At 31.7% G+C, this 15,775-nt stretch overlaps 1 protein-coding gene across 1 annotated transcript; it reads right to left on the bottom strand.

Annotated features, from left to right (window-relative positions):
- Nucleotides 1–8,869: 8,869 nt before the first annotated feature.
- LOC114255345 (fatty acyl-CoA reductase wat-like) lies at nt 8,870–15,533 on the bottom strand. Its single transcript, XM_036287020.1, has 8 exons — nt 15,163–15,533; nt 14,950–15,075; nt 14,264–14,409; nt 14,082–14,191; nt 10,386–10,581; nt 9,726–9,965; nt 9,323–9,580; nt 8,870–9,242 (listed from the first exon to the last, which is right to left on the bottom strand). Exons 2-8 carry the CDS (start codon nt 15,055–15,057, stop codon nt 9,152–9,154), a joined length of 1,149 nt encoding a protein of 382 aa, XP_036142913.1. The 5' UTR covers nt 15,058–15,075; nt 15,163–15,533; the 3' UTR covers nt 8,870–9,151.
- Nucleotides 15,534–15,775: the final 242 nt, after the last annotated feature.

Below are 15,775 nucleotides of genomic sequence, written 5' to 3'. Positions count from 1 at the left end.
AAACAATGTCGAGTTTTGAAAATTAGATTTTAGTGCCTAATTGAAACAAAATTGTGAAACAAAAATTTAGGTTATATACGCGTAAAAAGTCGATAAGTAGAGCAATAAAAAAAAATTTTTTTTGTCTTTGATATGAAGTTCAATTAACAGATGGATATTAATATGTGTACTTTAATTCTGGAAAAGAATTTCCAAATTTATAAAAGAGATATATTCAAAATCTCATTAATGATGTGCATGAATGACTCTACATTATCGACCTCGATCAAGTTTGAGAGGCAGTCCAGCATCGCTTTAAGCGATTTTTATAACATAATTTTTCTTAATTTCTACAAAAAATATTTATATCAAACAATAAATAAATTTATTTAATTTTAGTACATTAAATACTATTATTTATGAATAATTTTAGTATTATATGAGTATGTATTTACACATACTCATATTTACATAAAATATATATTTTAATTAATAATATTTCAAATCTTAAAAATTTTTTAACTTTTAATTTTTTGTACTCATTCTTATAAAATTCGTATTATAAACACATAAAAAATATTTTAGATTATGTTTGTAAAATTATTAAATGTTTAGATTTTATGTATTAAGTGACTAATATTTTAAGAATATTTATAAAATTATGTTATAATGTTTAATAACGTTAATTTAAAACACATATGTAACTCGTGTATTTAAAATATTAGGACAGTATATTATTCAGTAATATTTAAAAATTATTTTTCAAACGTTATGTCATAACGTTCAAAAACATTTAAATAATATCTAATAAATTTAATGTTTTTAAAATATCTTAATAATATTAAGACAGCAATATTATTAAGTAATATTCTACAAATATTTATAAAACATTAAGTTATAATGTTAAGAAATTTCTCTAAAATTAACATTTCAAAAATGTTGATCAATGTTTCTTGTTTACTCGGGAGGTAAATATGTTTGATACCATAGGCGAAAAGTATCATTATAAACGATAGACATTTTAACGCTTTCGACTCTATTTCTATTCGCCATTTTGTATTTCAACTCTATATCGATAATGCCGCAGCACTACGTCAAAGAACAAACTTTAACGAGCAAAACAAGCCAAACAAACTTAAAATCGGTTGACAATTGCACTGTAGATAGATTTTTGTCCAAAAATGAGCCTGTTTTTCCACGGCGCGCCGTAACGAGAGAGACAAAAAAACATCTCACACAATTCTAAGAATACAATTACAGCAAAAAAACGGTTTATTTAAGCTTGTACTTGCATTTTTAATCATATCTTCGGTCAATATCAATGTTTGTTGATATTTGCTCACAATTTATTGTTGCAATTTTTTTAATAATACCGTTTTTGACGATTTGTTATTACTAATGATTAAAGTAATTATTACTAATAATAACAAAGATGAGTAATTTTGTTTGCAGATTGTATCTATTTTTTAAACAGATTTCACAGAAATGTCGATAATGTTATTTAATATTTGATATAATTTAATATTGAAGTTTGCATAATTGTTGTGAAATGATAATGTTTAAAAATTGATTTATATTAACTTAAACACAGCGTAGCGTTTAGCAATAATTGCGAAAACTTTGACAAAACAGGAGAAAGCATAACTGAAATATATGTCAATCATAAAATTAGCTTTAATTAAACTTTGACGTCAAAGATTACATTATCCATGGTTGCACATCGTTTTTGCTTTGAATAAAATATTTTCAAAAAATGGATAGCGGTATTACTAACCATTAAATATAGAAAGCGTTGTTACTAACAATATTATAGTTACTTTTAGAGGCAACATGATGCCACACGCCTTATCATTATATGGTGGCCTAGTTAAGATTAAGTTGAGACCATACATTAGATGTTAAACAATGTTATAAGTGTTACAGATTTGGGCATGTCCAAGCAATATGCAGAGAAAAGAAGAGGCTATGCATTATCTGTGGTGACTATTTCCATGGCAGATGTGAAAGAGTTCCACGCTGCAGAAACTGTGGAGAAGGGCATAAAGCGAACAGCAAATTATGCAAAGAGTTCCTACACCAAAGAGACATTTTAAGACATGCAGCGAAAAAAAACATATCAATAACTGAGGCAAAACAAGAAATCGGACAGCGAGCAACATACTATAGAGATGCGGTACTAAGAAGCGAGACTACAGACAAACAGAGAAGACAGAACAAGGAAAGAGAAGATGAAAGAGGAACAAGTTCAAGGACACAACAATCAAGAAGAACACAAATCATTGAAAGAAAAGGAAAAAATACCATACAAAGGAAGAGGATTATGAGAAAAAATACTAAAATAGATACCCAGACAACACGCTTGTCAGAATGAAAACTTTCAGAAACAAGATATCTTTTAGAGATCTTTTTGACAACGTATTGTTCACTGGGTAGTCAGGAGGACGAAAAGAACTATTGGCAAAAATACGAGGTAAGTAGCGTACTCGCCACCAGGGGTAGTAAAAGCTATCAAAAAAGTCGTGGTAAAAAAGCAGGAATGGAAAGCAACATAAAGAAACAAGAAAAAAAAGCTACAGTAGCAAGAAGCATAAAAAAATTAATCGAGATAAACAAGCAAAATGACTACTTCCTGGAAGCATTAAAGGACATAATTGAGACAATGCACGCAGAAATAATGAAAGTAATGAAGGAAAAGAAAAACAAAGAAAGAAGAGAAGACAAAGGAAAAGATAAAAAGTAATGAACATAATACTATGGAATGCAAGAGGCATCAGAGGCACAAAGAATGAAATACAGAATAGAATCAATGAAACAGACATCTTATGCATTATAGAAACCAAGTTAAAGAAAATGGATAAAATATACATGCAAGGTTTTAAACATGCAAGGTTTGAACATAAAGCAATCAGCGAACAGATATAATAGCTCAAATATATAGGAGCAGGAAGAACAATTATAATAATCAACAAAGGAATAAGATACACAAGGGGAGCGTCCCAGATGCGCACAGTAATAAACGGACACAGCAGGCTGAGTGAAACGGACACAGTAACAAACGGACACAGACCAAACGGACACAGTAATAAACGGACACAGTAACAAACGGACACAGTAGTCAACGGACACAGTAACAAACGGACACAGTAATAAACGGACACAGTAACAAACGGACACAGTAACAAACGGACACAGTAACAAACGGACACAGTAATAAACGGACACAGTAACAAACGGACACAAACCAAATGCGCACACTGCACATGCGCACACTGCACGTGCGCACGGACCAAATGCAATCCATGTACATTGCAAGCAGAGTAAAGTCCACATAGGTTAGCGACTTGGACGGGGTGGGTGCGGGAGGGGGGCCGAAGGCCCTCTTTGCACCCCCCGTGTGTGTGTGTGTGTGTGTATGCGTGCAAAGCATTCACTGCATCACATGGGTTTGCGACTTTCCGTGTATGCATTTGGTCTGTGCGCATGTGCAGTGTGCGCATTTGGTCTGTGTCCGTTTATTACTGTGTCCGTTTATTACTGTGTCCGTTTATTACTGTGTCCGTTTATTACTGTGTCCGTTTGTTACTGTGTCCGTTTGTTACTGTGTCCGTTTATTAATGTGTCCGTTTATTACTGTGTCCGTTTGTTACTGTGTCCGTTTGTTACTGTGTCCGTTGGTTACTGTGTCCGTTTATTACTGTGTCCGTTTGGTCTGTGTCCGTTTGTTACTGTGTCCGTTTCACTCAGTTTGCTGTGTCCGTTTATTACTGTGCGCATCTGGGACTCACTCTACACAAGAGTGAACATTACCAACACTCCGAGTCAATGCGAAGCCACTGCAATAAAGATAGAAATACTAAACCATACAGATATTAACGATAGTAGTAATGTACCGTAAACCAGAAAATCTAATAAGAAGACAAAAGTGGAAACAGTTCCTAGCACAATTCGCTAACAAAAAAATATAATAATCACTGGAGAAATATAATAATACAAAAAATATAATAATCACTTTAACGCACACAATATAGCGTAGAATTGCAAGAATACAGATACTAATGAAACCATACTAGCAGATATAACATGGGACGCGGGTATAATCATAATTAATTCAAACACTAAGAGCTACAGATTGAGTCCCAGATGCGCACAGTAATAAACGGACACAGTAAGCTGAGTGAAACGGACACAGTAACAAACGGACACAGACCAAACGGACACAGTAATAAACGGACACAGTAACCAACGGACACAGTAACAAACGGACACAGTAACAAACGGACACAGTAATAAACGGACACAGCAAGCTGAGTGAAACGGACACAGTAACAAACGGACACAGACCAAATGCGCACAGAGCGAAACGGACACAGTGCAAAACGGACACAGACCAAATGCGCACAGAGCGAAACGGACACAGTGCGAAACGGACACAGACCAAATGCGCACACTGCACATGCGCACAGACTAAATGCATACACGGAAAGTCGCAAACCCATGTGATGCAATGAATGCTTTGCACGCACACACACACACACACACACACACACACACACACACACACACACACACGGGGGGTGCAAGGGGGGCCTTTGGCCCCTCTCCCGCACCCACCCCGTCCAAGTCGCTAACCTATGTGGACTTTACTCTGCTTGCAATGTACATGGATTGCATTTGGTCCGTGCGCACGTGCAGTGTGCGCATGTGCAGTGTGCGCATTTGGTCCGTGTGCATTTGGTCCGTGCGCATTTGGTCTGTGTCCGTTTTGCACTGTGTCCGTTTCGCTCTGTGCGCATTTGGTCTGTGTCCGTTTGTTACTGTGTCCGTTTCACTCAGCTTGCTGTGTCCGTTTATTACTGTGCGCATCTGGGACGCTCCCGAGCTACATGGGAGATCATAATAAAGCTAGTTCAAACTTGGACCTAATAATAACTTCCCTAAACATGATAGATAAAATTGACTATGAACAAGAAGGTGACACGTGGGGTTCAGATCACCACCCTATTAATATTCAAATATGTACGTCAACAAAAAGATATATAAAGAAGTCAAATAGAATTACAAAAAAAGAACACTAATTGAAAGGAGTATGGCAAAAAAATGTTGGAATGGTTCAAGTCAAATCTAAACTGGAGAAAGGAAAAACCAATGAAATTATATAATAGCCTGGTGAAAGAAATGATAAACGCGTTAGCAAAAAAAAAGCCACTGAACAATAATCCTCAAAAAACAAAGGAAAAGGATGCACAAAATAACAAGCAAAATGATAACAGGAATCGACAGAAAGACAGCACAGAAAATAAAAGAAAATCAAGTCAAAAACCATGGTTGGACAAAGAATGTAAAGAGTGCATAGAAAATAGAAAAAAAGCACTCAAACAGTTTTACAAAACTCAGACTATGTTCGACTTTATAGAATTCCAAAAGGCAAATGCTCAAGAAAAAAAGTAATCAATCAAAAAAAGAGGATGTCTCTTTATAATTTTATTGAAAGCATTAACAAGAACATAAGTATGAAATATGTACGGAATAGACTTAGAATACTCCGCAACCCCAGTAAAACGATTAATTGGAATAAGTGGCAGAACAAAAACAAAAATGAAACGATTATAGCCAAAATGCAAGAATATGCCTCAAGCTAGACAAAAGTTGAAAAAATATAAAAGATCAAAGAGCACAAGAAAGAAAATTTTAACAAAAGTATCAAGGCAGAAGAACTAAGAAGAGTATTAAAGAAGGAGAAAAAACAATCAGCGCCAGGATTAAACCATGTGGAATATTCGATGCTAAAAAAATTACCGAGAGAACTGGAAGATGTACTTACATTCATTTTCAACAAAATTTTCGAGGGAGAAATGGAAATCCCAGATAAATAAAAAAAGTTTCAAGTTATATTCATTGATAAGCAGGACAAGGAGGATGTAAGGCCAATCTCACTGTCATCATGTATGAGAAAAATGTATGAAAGAATAATAGCTGAAAGGCTCAACTGGTGGGCAGAAGCCAACGATGTATATGACAAACAACAGGCAGGCTTCAGAAGAAGAAAATCGTACCTGAACAACTTGATGAAGTTAACAACACATATAAACACGCATAAATTAAGAAATAGGAATACCTTGGTAGCATTGATAGATATATCTTCGGCCTACGGTAATGTGCTTGTTTAAGATTCTCGCATTCTCTACACCAAAATTTCTTAATTTTATTGCCAACATTGTTGAGAATTGGTCGGAGAGATTTTCTTTGCAAAACATTGCCAAATAAGATAATGTTTTGAGAGGAGATCAACAGATCTCACACTTTTCATCCACAACAACAACGGTTCGATGAGAGGTGCCACGAGTTAAGCACGCCACTGAGGCCCAATCCGGGCCGCGAGAGAAGATCAGCGCATGACAAGTAGCAAAAGATTTGCTATCGTCGTCGCTGATCTCCAATCACCCTCGGCGGTCTCAGGTGGCCTTGCAAACTCATGGTGCGGCGGAATTCAATTGGCTCATCTCGATCTTCCCGAGTTTTCGTATCTCTCGTAAAAGGAGTTTGTCGTCGCCGACTTACTCGACCATTCACCCGAACATCGTACGGACGCGTCTCCGTTCTCGCGCGAAGAGTCACCTCTCTTTCAACTCTCGAAGCACCGCTAATAATTTTTTGCGTGAATTCCGCTCACCAAGCGCGTGAAGGGTTCTTCGATCTACCCATTCACGATTCTTTTAACCAAGTTCGCGAGTGCGTGGAGAAGTGAACGTATCCACAACTGTACATAATTTTAACTCATGTAAATAGTGTATAATAGACAAGAAATACAGTTTTTTTGTGACTAGACCAGTGTAACTCCACTTATCCCAACACTCCTGAACAGTGCTATATGATGTTATGATCAATAAATTACTGGAAGAAAGATGCCCAAGCAAGATAATAAACTCTATTAACAAACTATTATATGAAAGAATCGTTGATTTTAGCACAGAGGATGGTAACATAAGAAGAAAAGTTAACAAAGGGTTACCACAAGGAGCTGTCCTAAACCAAATATTGTATAATATATACACAAATAAAATCACGAGTACAATTCCGAAAGAGGTGAAACAAGTCTAATTTGCAGACGACGTGGCTATATTCTGCAGCGAAAAATACTTTACATCAAGAATAAAACTAATAGAGAGTGCTTTAGAAAACACACAAAAGGAATTAGATAAAATCGGGCTAAAGATAAACCCTCGCAAGACCAAAATAATTGAATTTAATAAACAAAGAATAACAGACAAAACAGAAAGGATTAAATTTGAAAACAAAGAAATAAAACTATTATCAGAAACAAAATTCCTTGGCATATGGATGGATACAAAATTAAGCTTTGACAAACAATGTAACGTATTAAGAGATAAAGCAAGAAAAGCAAATAACATATTAAAATATACAAATAAGGTAGCAAGAGGAATGGAGATAAATACAGCCCTCCTACTATATAGAAGTTTAGTTTGAGCCACAATGAAATATGGAATCAAAGCCTATCTACTCACTAACAGGAATGAAGCAATAAAGAAAATAAGAAAGCACAATTCAAGGGTGCGAGAACAGCCATGGGATACAGGAATAACACGCCAACAAATGTCCTACTAGCAGAATCAAAATTACTAAGTATAACAAATAGAGCAAGATTCTTAGCAAGAAATGGTCAATATGGTCAAGATTGTAAGTAAAAACCCTACATCAAGAAATGAAGAAATAGAGGGAAAAAACAGCTAGATAAAGAAGAAATGAAATACAAAATGATCTCTCCATGTTACAAGGGAAGTATTGCAGTGGAAGCTTGGAAACAGATTAAAAGGGATACCGATGCCATAAAAACAAATTCAAGAGAAGAGTTATTCAAAACAAACTGATGGGATGTAATAGACAATTTAACGCTAGATACGGAAATTGGAAAGCAATATAGCATCAAGGAGAAAATAATAGAAAAAGAGTTACTTCAGGACATTCAAGGAAAATACGACTTAAATCAGGATACAATCAGGATTTACACGGACGGTTCCAAGTTGGAAGAGGAGCCATCAGTGGGATGTGCCTTCCTGGTAGAAAACGAAGAAAGAGGATACACGAGTCTTAATAACGCAGCTACAGTGTTTACAGCGGAAGCATGCGCAATAGCGAAAGCCATGGAATGAGTCTACTATTCTACACTTGGCGCGAGGCACTACCGTGCCTCTTGATTATTAGTTTCAATAAGTTTTTTTCAAAGCTAATAGTATTCCTGTAAGCAAAATGCGCTCCATGTGTTAACAGATTGGCAACAGATTTTCTCAAAAGTTGATAACAAAATAAAAGTTAATTGGCATTTATTGTTTTAGCAATATACTTACAATTTACAGAACTTACTTGCAGAATTTGATAGCAGACTAAAGGTCCTCACACATGAATTGACATAACCATAACGTAAGGTTTTGACGCGTCGGATTGGGCGACCATAACCGTAACCTGCCGTAACCGGCTAATTCAAGTACGTGATTGGTCGAAACCTTACTATTACGGTTATGTCAATTTATGTGTGAGGGCTTTAATGGCAGGAATCGAGTAAAATCTGCACGTGCAAGCAATCTGACTGCAGATTAATAACAAAAAGTGCAAACCTCGCTCGATCACTGACATCAATCTGCTCGCATAGCACGATCAACAGGTTTTGTCATATCAATCTTTGTTTGCAATTTGTCAACACCTTGTAATATTACAGATATATTTTTGCAATTTGTCAGCTTTTACAACGGTTGATAGCAAACAATTGGCATAATCAGTTTTCAACAAACTTGGCTATTTGGAATTCTTTAATAAAGAACGAAATATGACGTAATTCGATTGATGAATTTTCATTATTAACAATTACAAAAGTCGATCTTTTTTATATAACATCCTTCTAATAATTTAGAATTAAAAAATCGTCGATAAGATCTAAGTTAGTCTGCAAGAGATTAAATATCAAAATCTACTTTAAACAAAAGCTGATTTTCTATGTTATTCATATATTAATCTAATAGCAAACTTATTATTTTACTATTTTATTAAATTATGGCAATTGCAGAAAAAAAAGAGAATGCATAGATGATAAATGTATTGCATGTGTCATGAAGCAAATGTAAAACAAGGTGATAAGATAATAAATATCTTAATGTTAACATTATATAAACAATTTCTTAAATATAATTAATATAATCCAAAAGACAGCAAAAACAAATACAACTTTTATCATTTGGTGTATCCAATAAAATCTGAAATTAAAAGTTTTGTTTATATACAATAAATTTAAACTAAAAGAAGTAATTGAAAATTTACAAAAATTATTTGTTACCTTTTATATTTAATACGGCTGATTTCTAAAGTATTCTCATCATCCTTGACTAAGTAGAGGCGTAAGCCCTGATAATGATCAATAAAATATTTTGTCCAGTTAAATTCTATCATGTTAAACTTAAATAATTGTTGATCCATTTTATTGAGACGATCCCACATTGCATGAACATTGTCAGTAGAATAAGTCCACTCTTTATTACAAAAAGGTTCGATTGCTTTGGAAAATTTGTCGATCTTTATATACAACTTGCACATACTGAAATACATGAAAAATTACTAAAACTTTTTATATTATAAATGTAATTTTATTTGATTAGATAGATATAGACTATTGTACATAATTATGAAGTGTACATAATTATTAATCTATTAAGTATATATAATATTTTTATTTCTAATACCTCGGACTACGATTTATACAGATGCTTGCAATATCCATAAGTAATGCTGGAAGAAAGTGACCGAGCCAAATACAAATTTTATAGAATGCTTTATATCGTAAGAAAATTATTATTGGTATGTATATGGCATTTCTCAAAGGATATGTTTTACTCATGTCGAGAAATGAGTTTTTATAGTCATTCCAAGTAGGCCCATCAATTGGTGATACGAAATTATAAATTAACATATCTCTGCCTTTCCTAAAAAATTCATTAAGATTTAGTTAAATTATGTGTTATATTTTTTTATGTAACAGTGTTACAATTACATAAATATTCACAAATTATAGTAATACCTTAATATATAAGATATTTAAATATACATCTTCATATAATAATAGAAGTTTATTGTTAATTTTATTTTAATAAAATATTTTGCTCGATTACTCTATGTATTATTATTGTTATTATTATTATTATATATTATAAACATTTACATATAAATAAATATGCAATAATAAATAAAAAGTTATAATAAAAAAATTATGTGTAAAATTAAAATTATATTATAGTCTACTATTGTCTGTGGCAATAATTAAAATAATAAAAGTAAGATTGTATATAAATTAATTGCATTGATTGATACGTAAAGTAGTGGCATTATTTAGTACACGGTTATACCTTGATTGATTATGGACGTCCCAAGCACTAACAATTAATGCATTTGCGGTGAAATCGACTGGCACTAGATTTGCCTTGGTACTAGAATCACAACGTTGAAATCTTGCTAATCCAAATAGTGAAGACATGAACAAGCCAACTGGTCCATACTTATTGTCGATCCATCCAACGAGTGGCTCACTGGCACTAGATAAAACTGTAAGAAATTTTGACTATTCTTTCTTGTAGATTTATATATGAAAAGTGTTTAACAAAAGATAAGAGAAAATTTAAGAATAGATTTTATATGTAAGTAATAAAATAATATTAAATAACAAAATTGCTCGTTTTATTAGTTTAGTTTTTAATTATAATTGTTTTCAATATTCCCCTATGTTTGAAGCTTTTTTTACATAAATATATTTGAATATTTTTATAATTTATGTCTTTCAAGACTGATCAAATTGTAGGCATGCAATTTATACAAGCTAAGAAAATTAATAGAAAAATTATATTTAGTATCACCCTCTCAGAAAGGATTTCTGATATCAAGACAAAAAAATTTTTGACATACGTAATCTTATTACAGTCTCATGTAGTATAAAATTAAAACAAGACAGATTAAGATTAAATCAGAAATTTCTATCTTCCGATCAATTTATTCTCAAATTTAGAATATCATAAGATTGTCATAAATTTACTAAATCATTCTAAGAAAATTAATGAGATAGGCATCAAAAATCATTTTATTCTAGATTTAAGACCTTTCTATTTAAGAATAAAATATTTCTTTTTTGATAATAAAATGATTGGGGTTATATCGATCCTATCTTATGATAGATCAAAGAGTAATAATATTAGGTCCAGAAATCTTTTCTGTGGGTGTGAGAGTCTCTGCAGACCAAATAATTTCAATTTTAACTTTATCTATATGTTTAAAACATTTATTGGTCAGAGAATTAACTTTCTATTATTGTATAAACGCGTCGTTTGAAAAAGGACTTACTTTAAGATATACTAAAGAGATGTGTTGCGGAGAATAATATCATATGCCTCTATATATGATATTTACAGACATTACTTACACACGTAATAAATGTGTATGTATTAGTGTTATGGTTAGACTTCAAATTATTTAAATAATAATAAGATAAATTATATAGAAATGTATTTTATGTAAAATAAACATGGTTTTATATTAAATTTATCTAAATAAAAAATGTTATCATTTTATTAAAATAATTTTAGGATTGCGAAAGAAAATGTTGTTCAAGAGTACTACGGTTTAGGATATATGTCAAACAATATATTTATATTTAAAAAAGTTTTGTTAATCACAGTTTTTCATAAATAATTCAATTGAGCAAAAAGTATTTTTCTTTTAATTTGAATAAATACGCAAATGAACATCAAAATTGAAACGTATAGAGAGAATATGTAATTCACAAAATTTATGATAATAAAGTTTTTGTAAAAGTTTTAAACTTATTTTTAAAATTATAGTTTTAAACTATAACACAGGCACACAAAAAAAAAGTGGTTGGTCCGGCGGACTAGACTAATCAATCCTTATGTATTTCGACCCGCTGAATCCAAATCCAAAGTCAGAATTGCAAAGTTAGCTCGCATTTTCTAACCTCAAAAAAAATTTTTTTTTTAATGTTGGTCCGGCGAACCAGACTAGTCAATTCTTATGTATTTTGACCCGCTGAATCCGAATCCAAAAACAGAATTTCCGAATTGGCTCATTTTTTTTTAACCTAAAAAAATTTTTTTTTTTTTTAATGTTGGTCCGGCGGACCAGAATAGTCTATCTTTATGTATTTTGACCCGCTGAATCCAAATTGAGTGTCAGAATTGCTGCATTGGCTCATTTCTTTTTAATCTAAAAAAAAATTTTTTTTTAAATCTTGGTCCGGCCAATTGAGCAATTCTGACCTTAAATTTGGATTTAGCGGATCAAAATACATAAAAATAGACTATTCTGGTCCGCCGAACCAACATAAAAAAAAATTTTTTTTTGAGGTTAAAAAAAAATAAGCCAATTCGGAAATTCTGATCTTGGATTCGGATTCAGCGGGTCAAAATACATAAGGATTAACAAGTATGGTTCGCCGAACCAACATTTAAAAAAAAAATTTTTTTGAGGTTAGAAAATGCGAGCTAACTTTGCAATTCTGACCTTGGATTCGAATTCAGCGGGTCAAAATACATAAGGATTGACTAGTCTAGTCCGCCGGACCAACTACTTTTTTTTGTGTGCCTGTGTAATTTTTGGGCAATTTTTATATTATACTATTATTTTCTGATTTGTGCAGTCCGTTGTTGTTACATTAAAAAAATTATTTATAATAATATAAATTTAGAAGTTAAAACTAATGTAAGAATTGCTTCATACTCGTTTAGCTTATATATAATTTTATTCCTCTAATTACACAGGCACACAAAAAAAGTGGTTGGTCCGACGCACTAGACTAGTCAATCCTTATGTATTTCGAACCGCTGAATCCGAATCCAAGGTCAGAATTGCAACGTTTGCTCGCATTTCTTAACCTCAAAAAAATTTTTTTTTAAATGTTGGTCCGGTGCACCAAACTAGTCTATTCTTATGCATTTTGACCCGTTGAATCCGAATCCAAGGTCAGAATTGCAAAGTTAGCTCGCATTTCCTAACCTCAAAAAAAAATTTTTTTTAATGTTGGTCCGGCGGACCAGACTAGTCTATTTTTATGTATTTTGACCCGCTGAATCCAAATCCAAGGTCAGAATTTCTGAATTGGCTCATTTTTTCCTAACCTCAAAAAAAAATTTTTTCTTATGATTAATGTTTTATTGTGTGCCTGTGTTATTGGACAGAAACTCATTTTAATTATATATATTTATTTTTTATATTGTTTAATATTTTTCTGGATAAACCGAGAATGATATAGAGAAAAGTTATGCATGTCTCTTTAATAAATCAATTAGCGTAATGTTTTTACAATGTTTAACAATTTGTTCATAGCAATTGCAAAACTGATTTTTGCAAAGTGTTTTTTATGTCAGATATGTTTTTTATATTCTTTTTTTCTTTCTAATTATTATTGTGTAGCTATACTCTTGCGGGTTTAGCCGTAAATCTTAAGGGGATACTAAACTGCATTTATCATTAATTTTCGGACACCAAAATCTTTTTATTGATTGCATGGAATTGAAAATCCTTCTCCAAAATTAAAATACAGATAATAACGCGGTGCGCTGCGATCAATTTCATACGAAAAACGAAAAAAAGTTAGAAAATTATAGTTTTGTTATCGACTTCTGTAGTCAACTCGTGAAAACATTGGCTGCGTATAAAAGTTTTAGACTTTGTACGTATAAAATAAGCACTTTGCATTTCAGCAAAGAACAATACTGTGCTTTTAGAATGAGCCTAGGAACCTTAGAAAAAAAGTTTTTGGTGTTTAAAAGGATCTTATCTGTTTTATCGTCAGAATTGTACAATTTGTTCCAATGTACAACCTTTTATTGCATTTACAGAATTAAAAATTCCCCACAATTAATTCTGGAAAGAGATTTCTAAATCTATAAAAGAAATACATACAAAATTTTGTTAATAACATGCCCAAATGACTCTACATTATTGACCTCGATCAAGTTTGACGAGCAGTTTAGCATCCTCTTAATGGGTTAATAAACTTTTAAAGAATCTGTTAATTTTTATAATTATTTTGTTACCTATGCCAGGCCGAAATATTCCAACTGGTAAATCTCCGCTTTCGTATCTGAGAAATCCTTCCGCCATTGCTTTTGTGAATGTATAAGTATTCGGCCATTGTGATACAATTCTAGTCAAATAATAATTTAATTATCTATATTAATACATTTTATTATTTTATTATACTGCATATTACACATACCTAGATATCTTTTCCTTGATTATATTTTCAGGTAAATTACGTGTAAACGTAATAAGATTTTTGTGATTAATAGGATATGAGTAAAATCGTTCTTCAATATGGTCCACATAGCAATTCGCATATACGGTTGACACGTGAATAAATGACTGCAAGATAAAGAATCGTTAAATTTAATTTTTTAATTTTTTAAAAATAAATAAACGTACTAATACCGATAACTTTTGTTAAAAATTGTTATTCATTGAAGAGAAAATGTATGATATTTGGAACTACTAAAAAAATAGTTCCAAATATTATTTTATAGTATTTAAATGTTATTAAAAAAAATTATTTTTATAGTGTTTAAATGTTAATAAAGAATTATTTTAAAAGATAATTTTATTTCCGAGCAGAGCTGAATTCTCTTAGTCGGTTTCCTAGCCGGATGAACAGGCTCAGGATTATAATACAATCATAATACAATGAGATAACAAGGCACAACTTGTAGATGTGATATATGTAATATATTAAGAATAAACAAAAATAAATCTAATTGAACATGATCAAATATATAAAATTCTAAATTCTAAATGTTTAAAATAAAAATATGTTTAAGGCAAAAGTTAATTATAAAATACAGTGAGATTATGGTTAACGACATTTTTTTCTCTCAGTATTGATATGTAATTATCAGACCAAAAAATTACCTTTAAATTTATCATGTGTTTTGCAAGCTTTAAGATGGTAGCAATAGCTTCAATGTTTGCTGCCGTAGAAACTTTGATTTCTTCGTTAAAATGTAAATTTGCTGCCATATGAAAAATGACGGATACCTATATATTATATTAAAAATATTGCACTATAATATTTTTAGTTAAAAAATTAGGTAAAAGAAAAAAAGTTTATTAATGTTTAATTACGTTAATTTATACAGTGCAACTTCCCAATAGGACTCCTTGAATAAGCCCGCTTCCTCGCTTTTGCATTTGATCGCGATCCTCCACTATACCACCTTTCTATTCGAACTTACATTTCAAACATGACCCTCTCAATAAGACCACATACTATGTGCGTAAAAATGCACACATTTTTTACACCATATAATGTTAAATTATTTATTAATTATTAATATATTTAAATAATTATATTAAATAATGTACATTAATAAAATTGAGAACAAATCTTTAAACTTGCATATTTGTATTTTAAAACTACATATATTTTAAAATTACGGCCGGCCCTATTAAGAGGAAAGTGAATTTTTCTACGATGACGCGGCGGCGGTGCCGAATTAGTGGGGGGCCGTCAATTCATGGAAAAGTATTCTCCTCCGATCCAATCGCGGAAATATAGAGAAGTTGCACTGTAATTAAATTACAATTAGATTATGATTTATAATTAGATTATGGTTAGATAAAGGAAGATCATCAATACACTGCAATTTTTCTTTCGTATTTATTTGAAAAATGGACAATTTATTTAAAATTATGTTATAAATAGAACAGATTATACAGCTTAGATTTGTTTTCAGTA

The sequence above is a fragment of the Monomorium pharaonis genome, chromosome 5 (genome assembly GCF_013373865.1).
Source record: "Monomorium pharaonis isolate MP-MQ-018 chromosome 5, ASM1337386v2, whole genome shotgun sequence".
NCBI lineage: Eukaryota > Metazoa > Arthropoda > Insecta > Hymenoptera > Formicidae > Monomorium > Monomorium pharaonis.
This window is presented reverse-complemented; position numbering and strand designations above follow the sequence as displayed.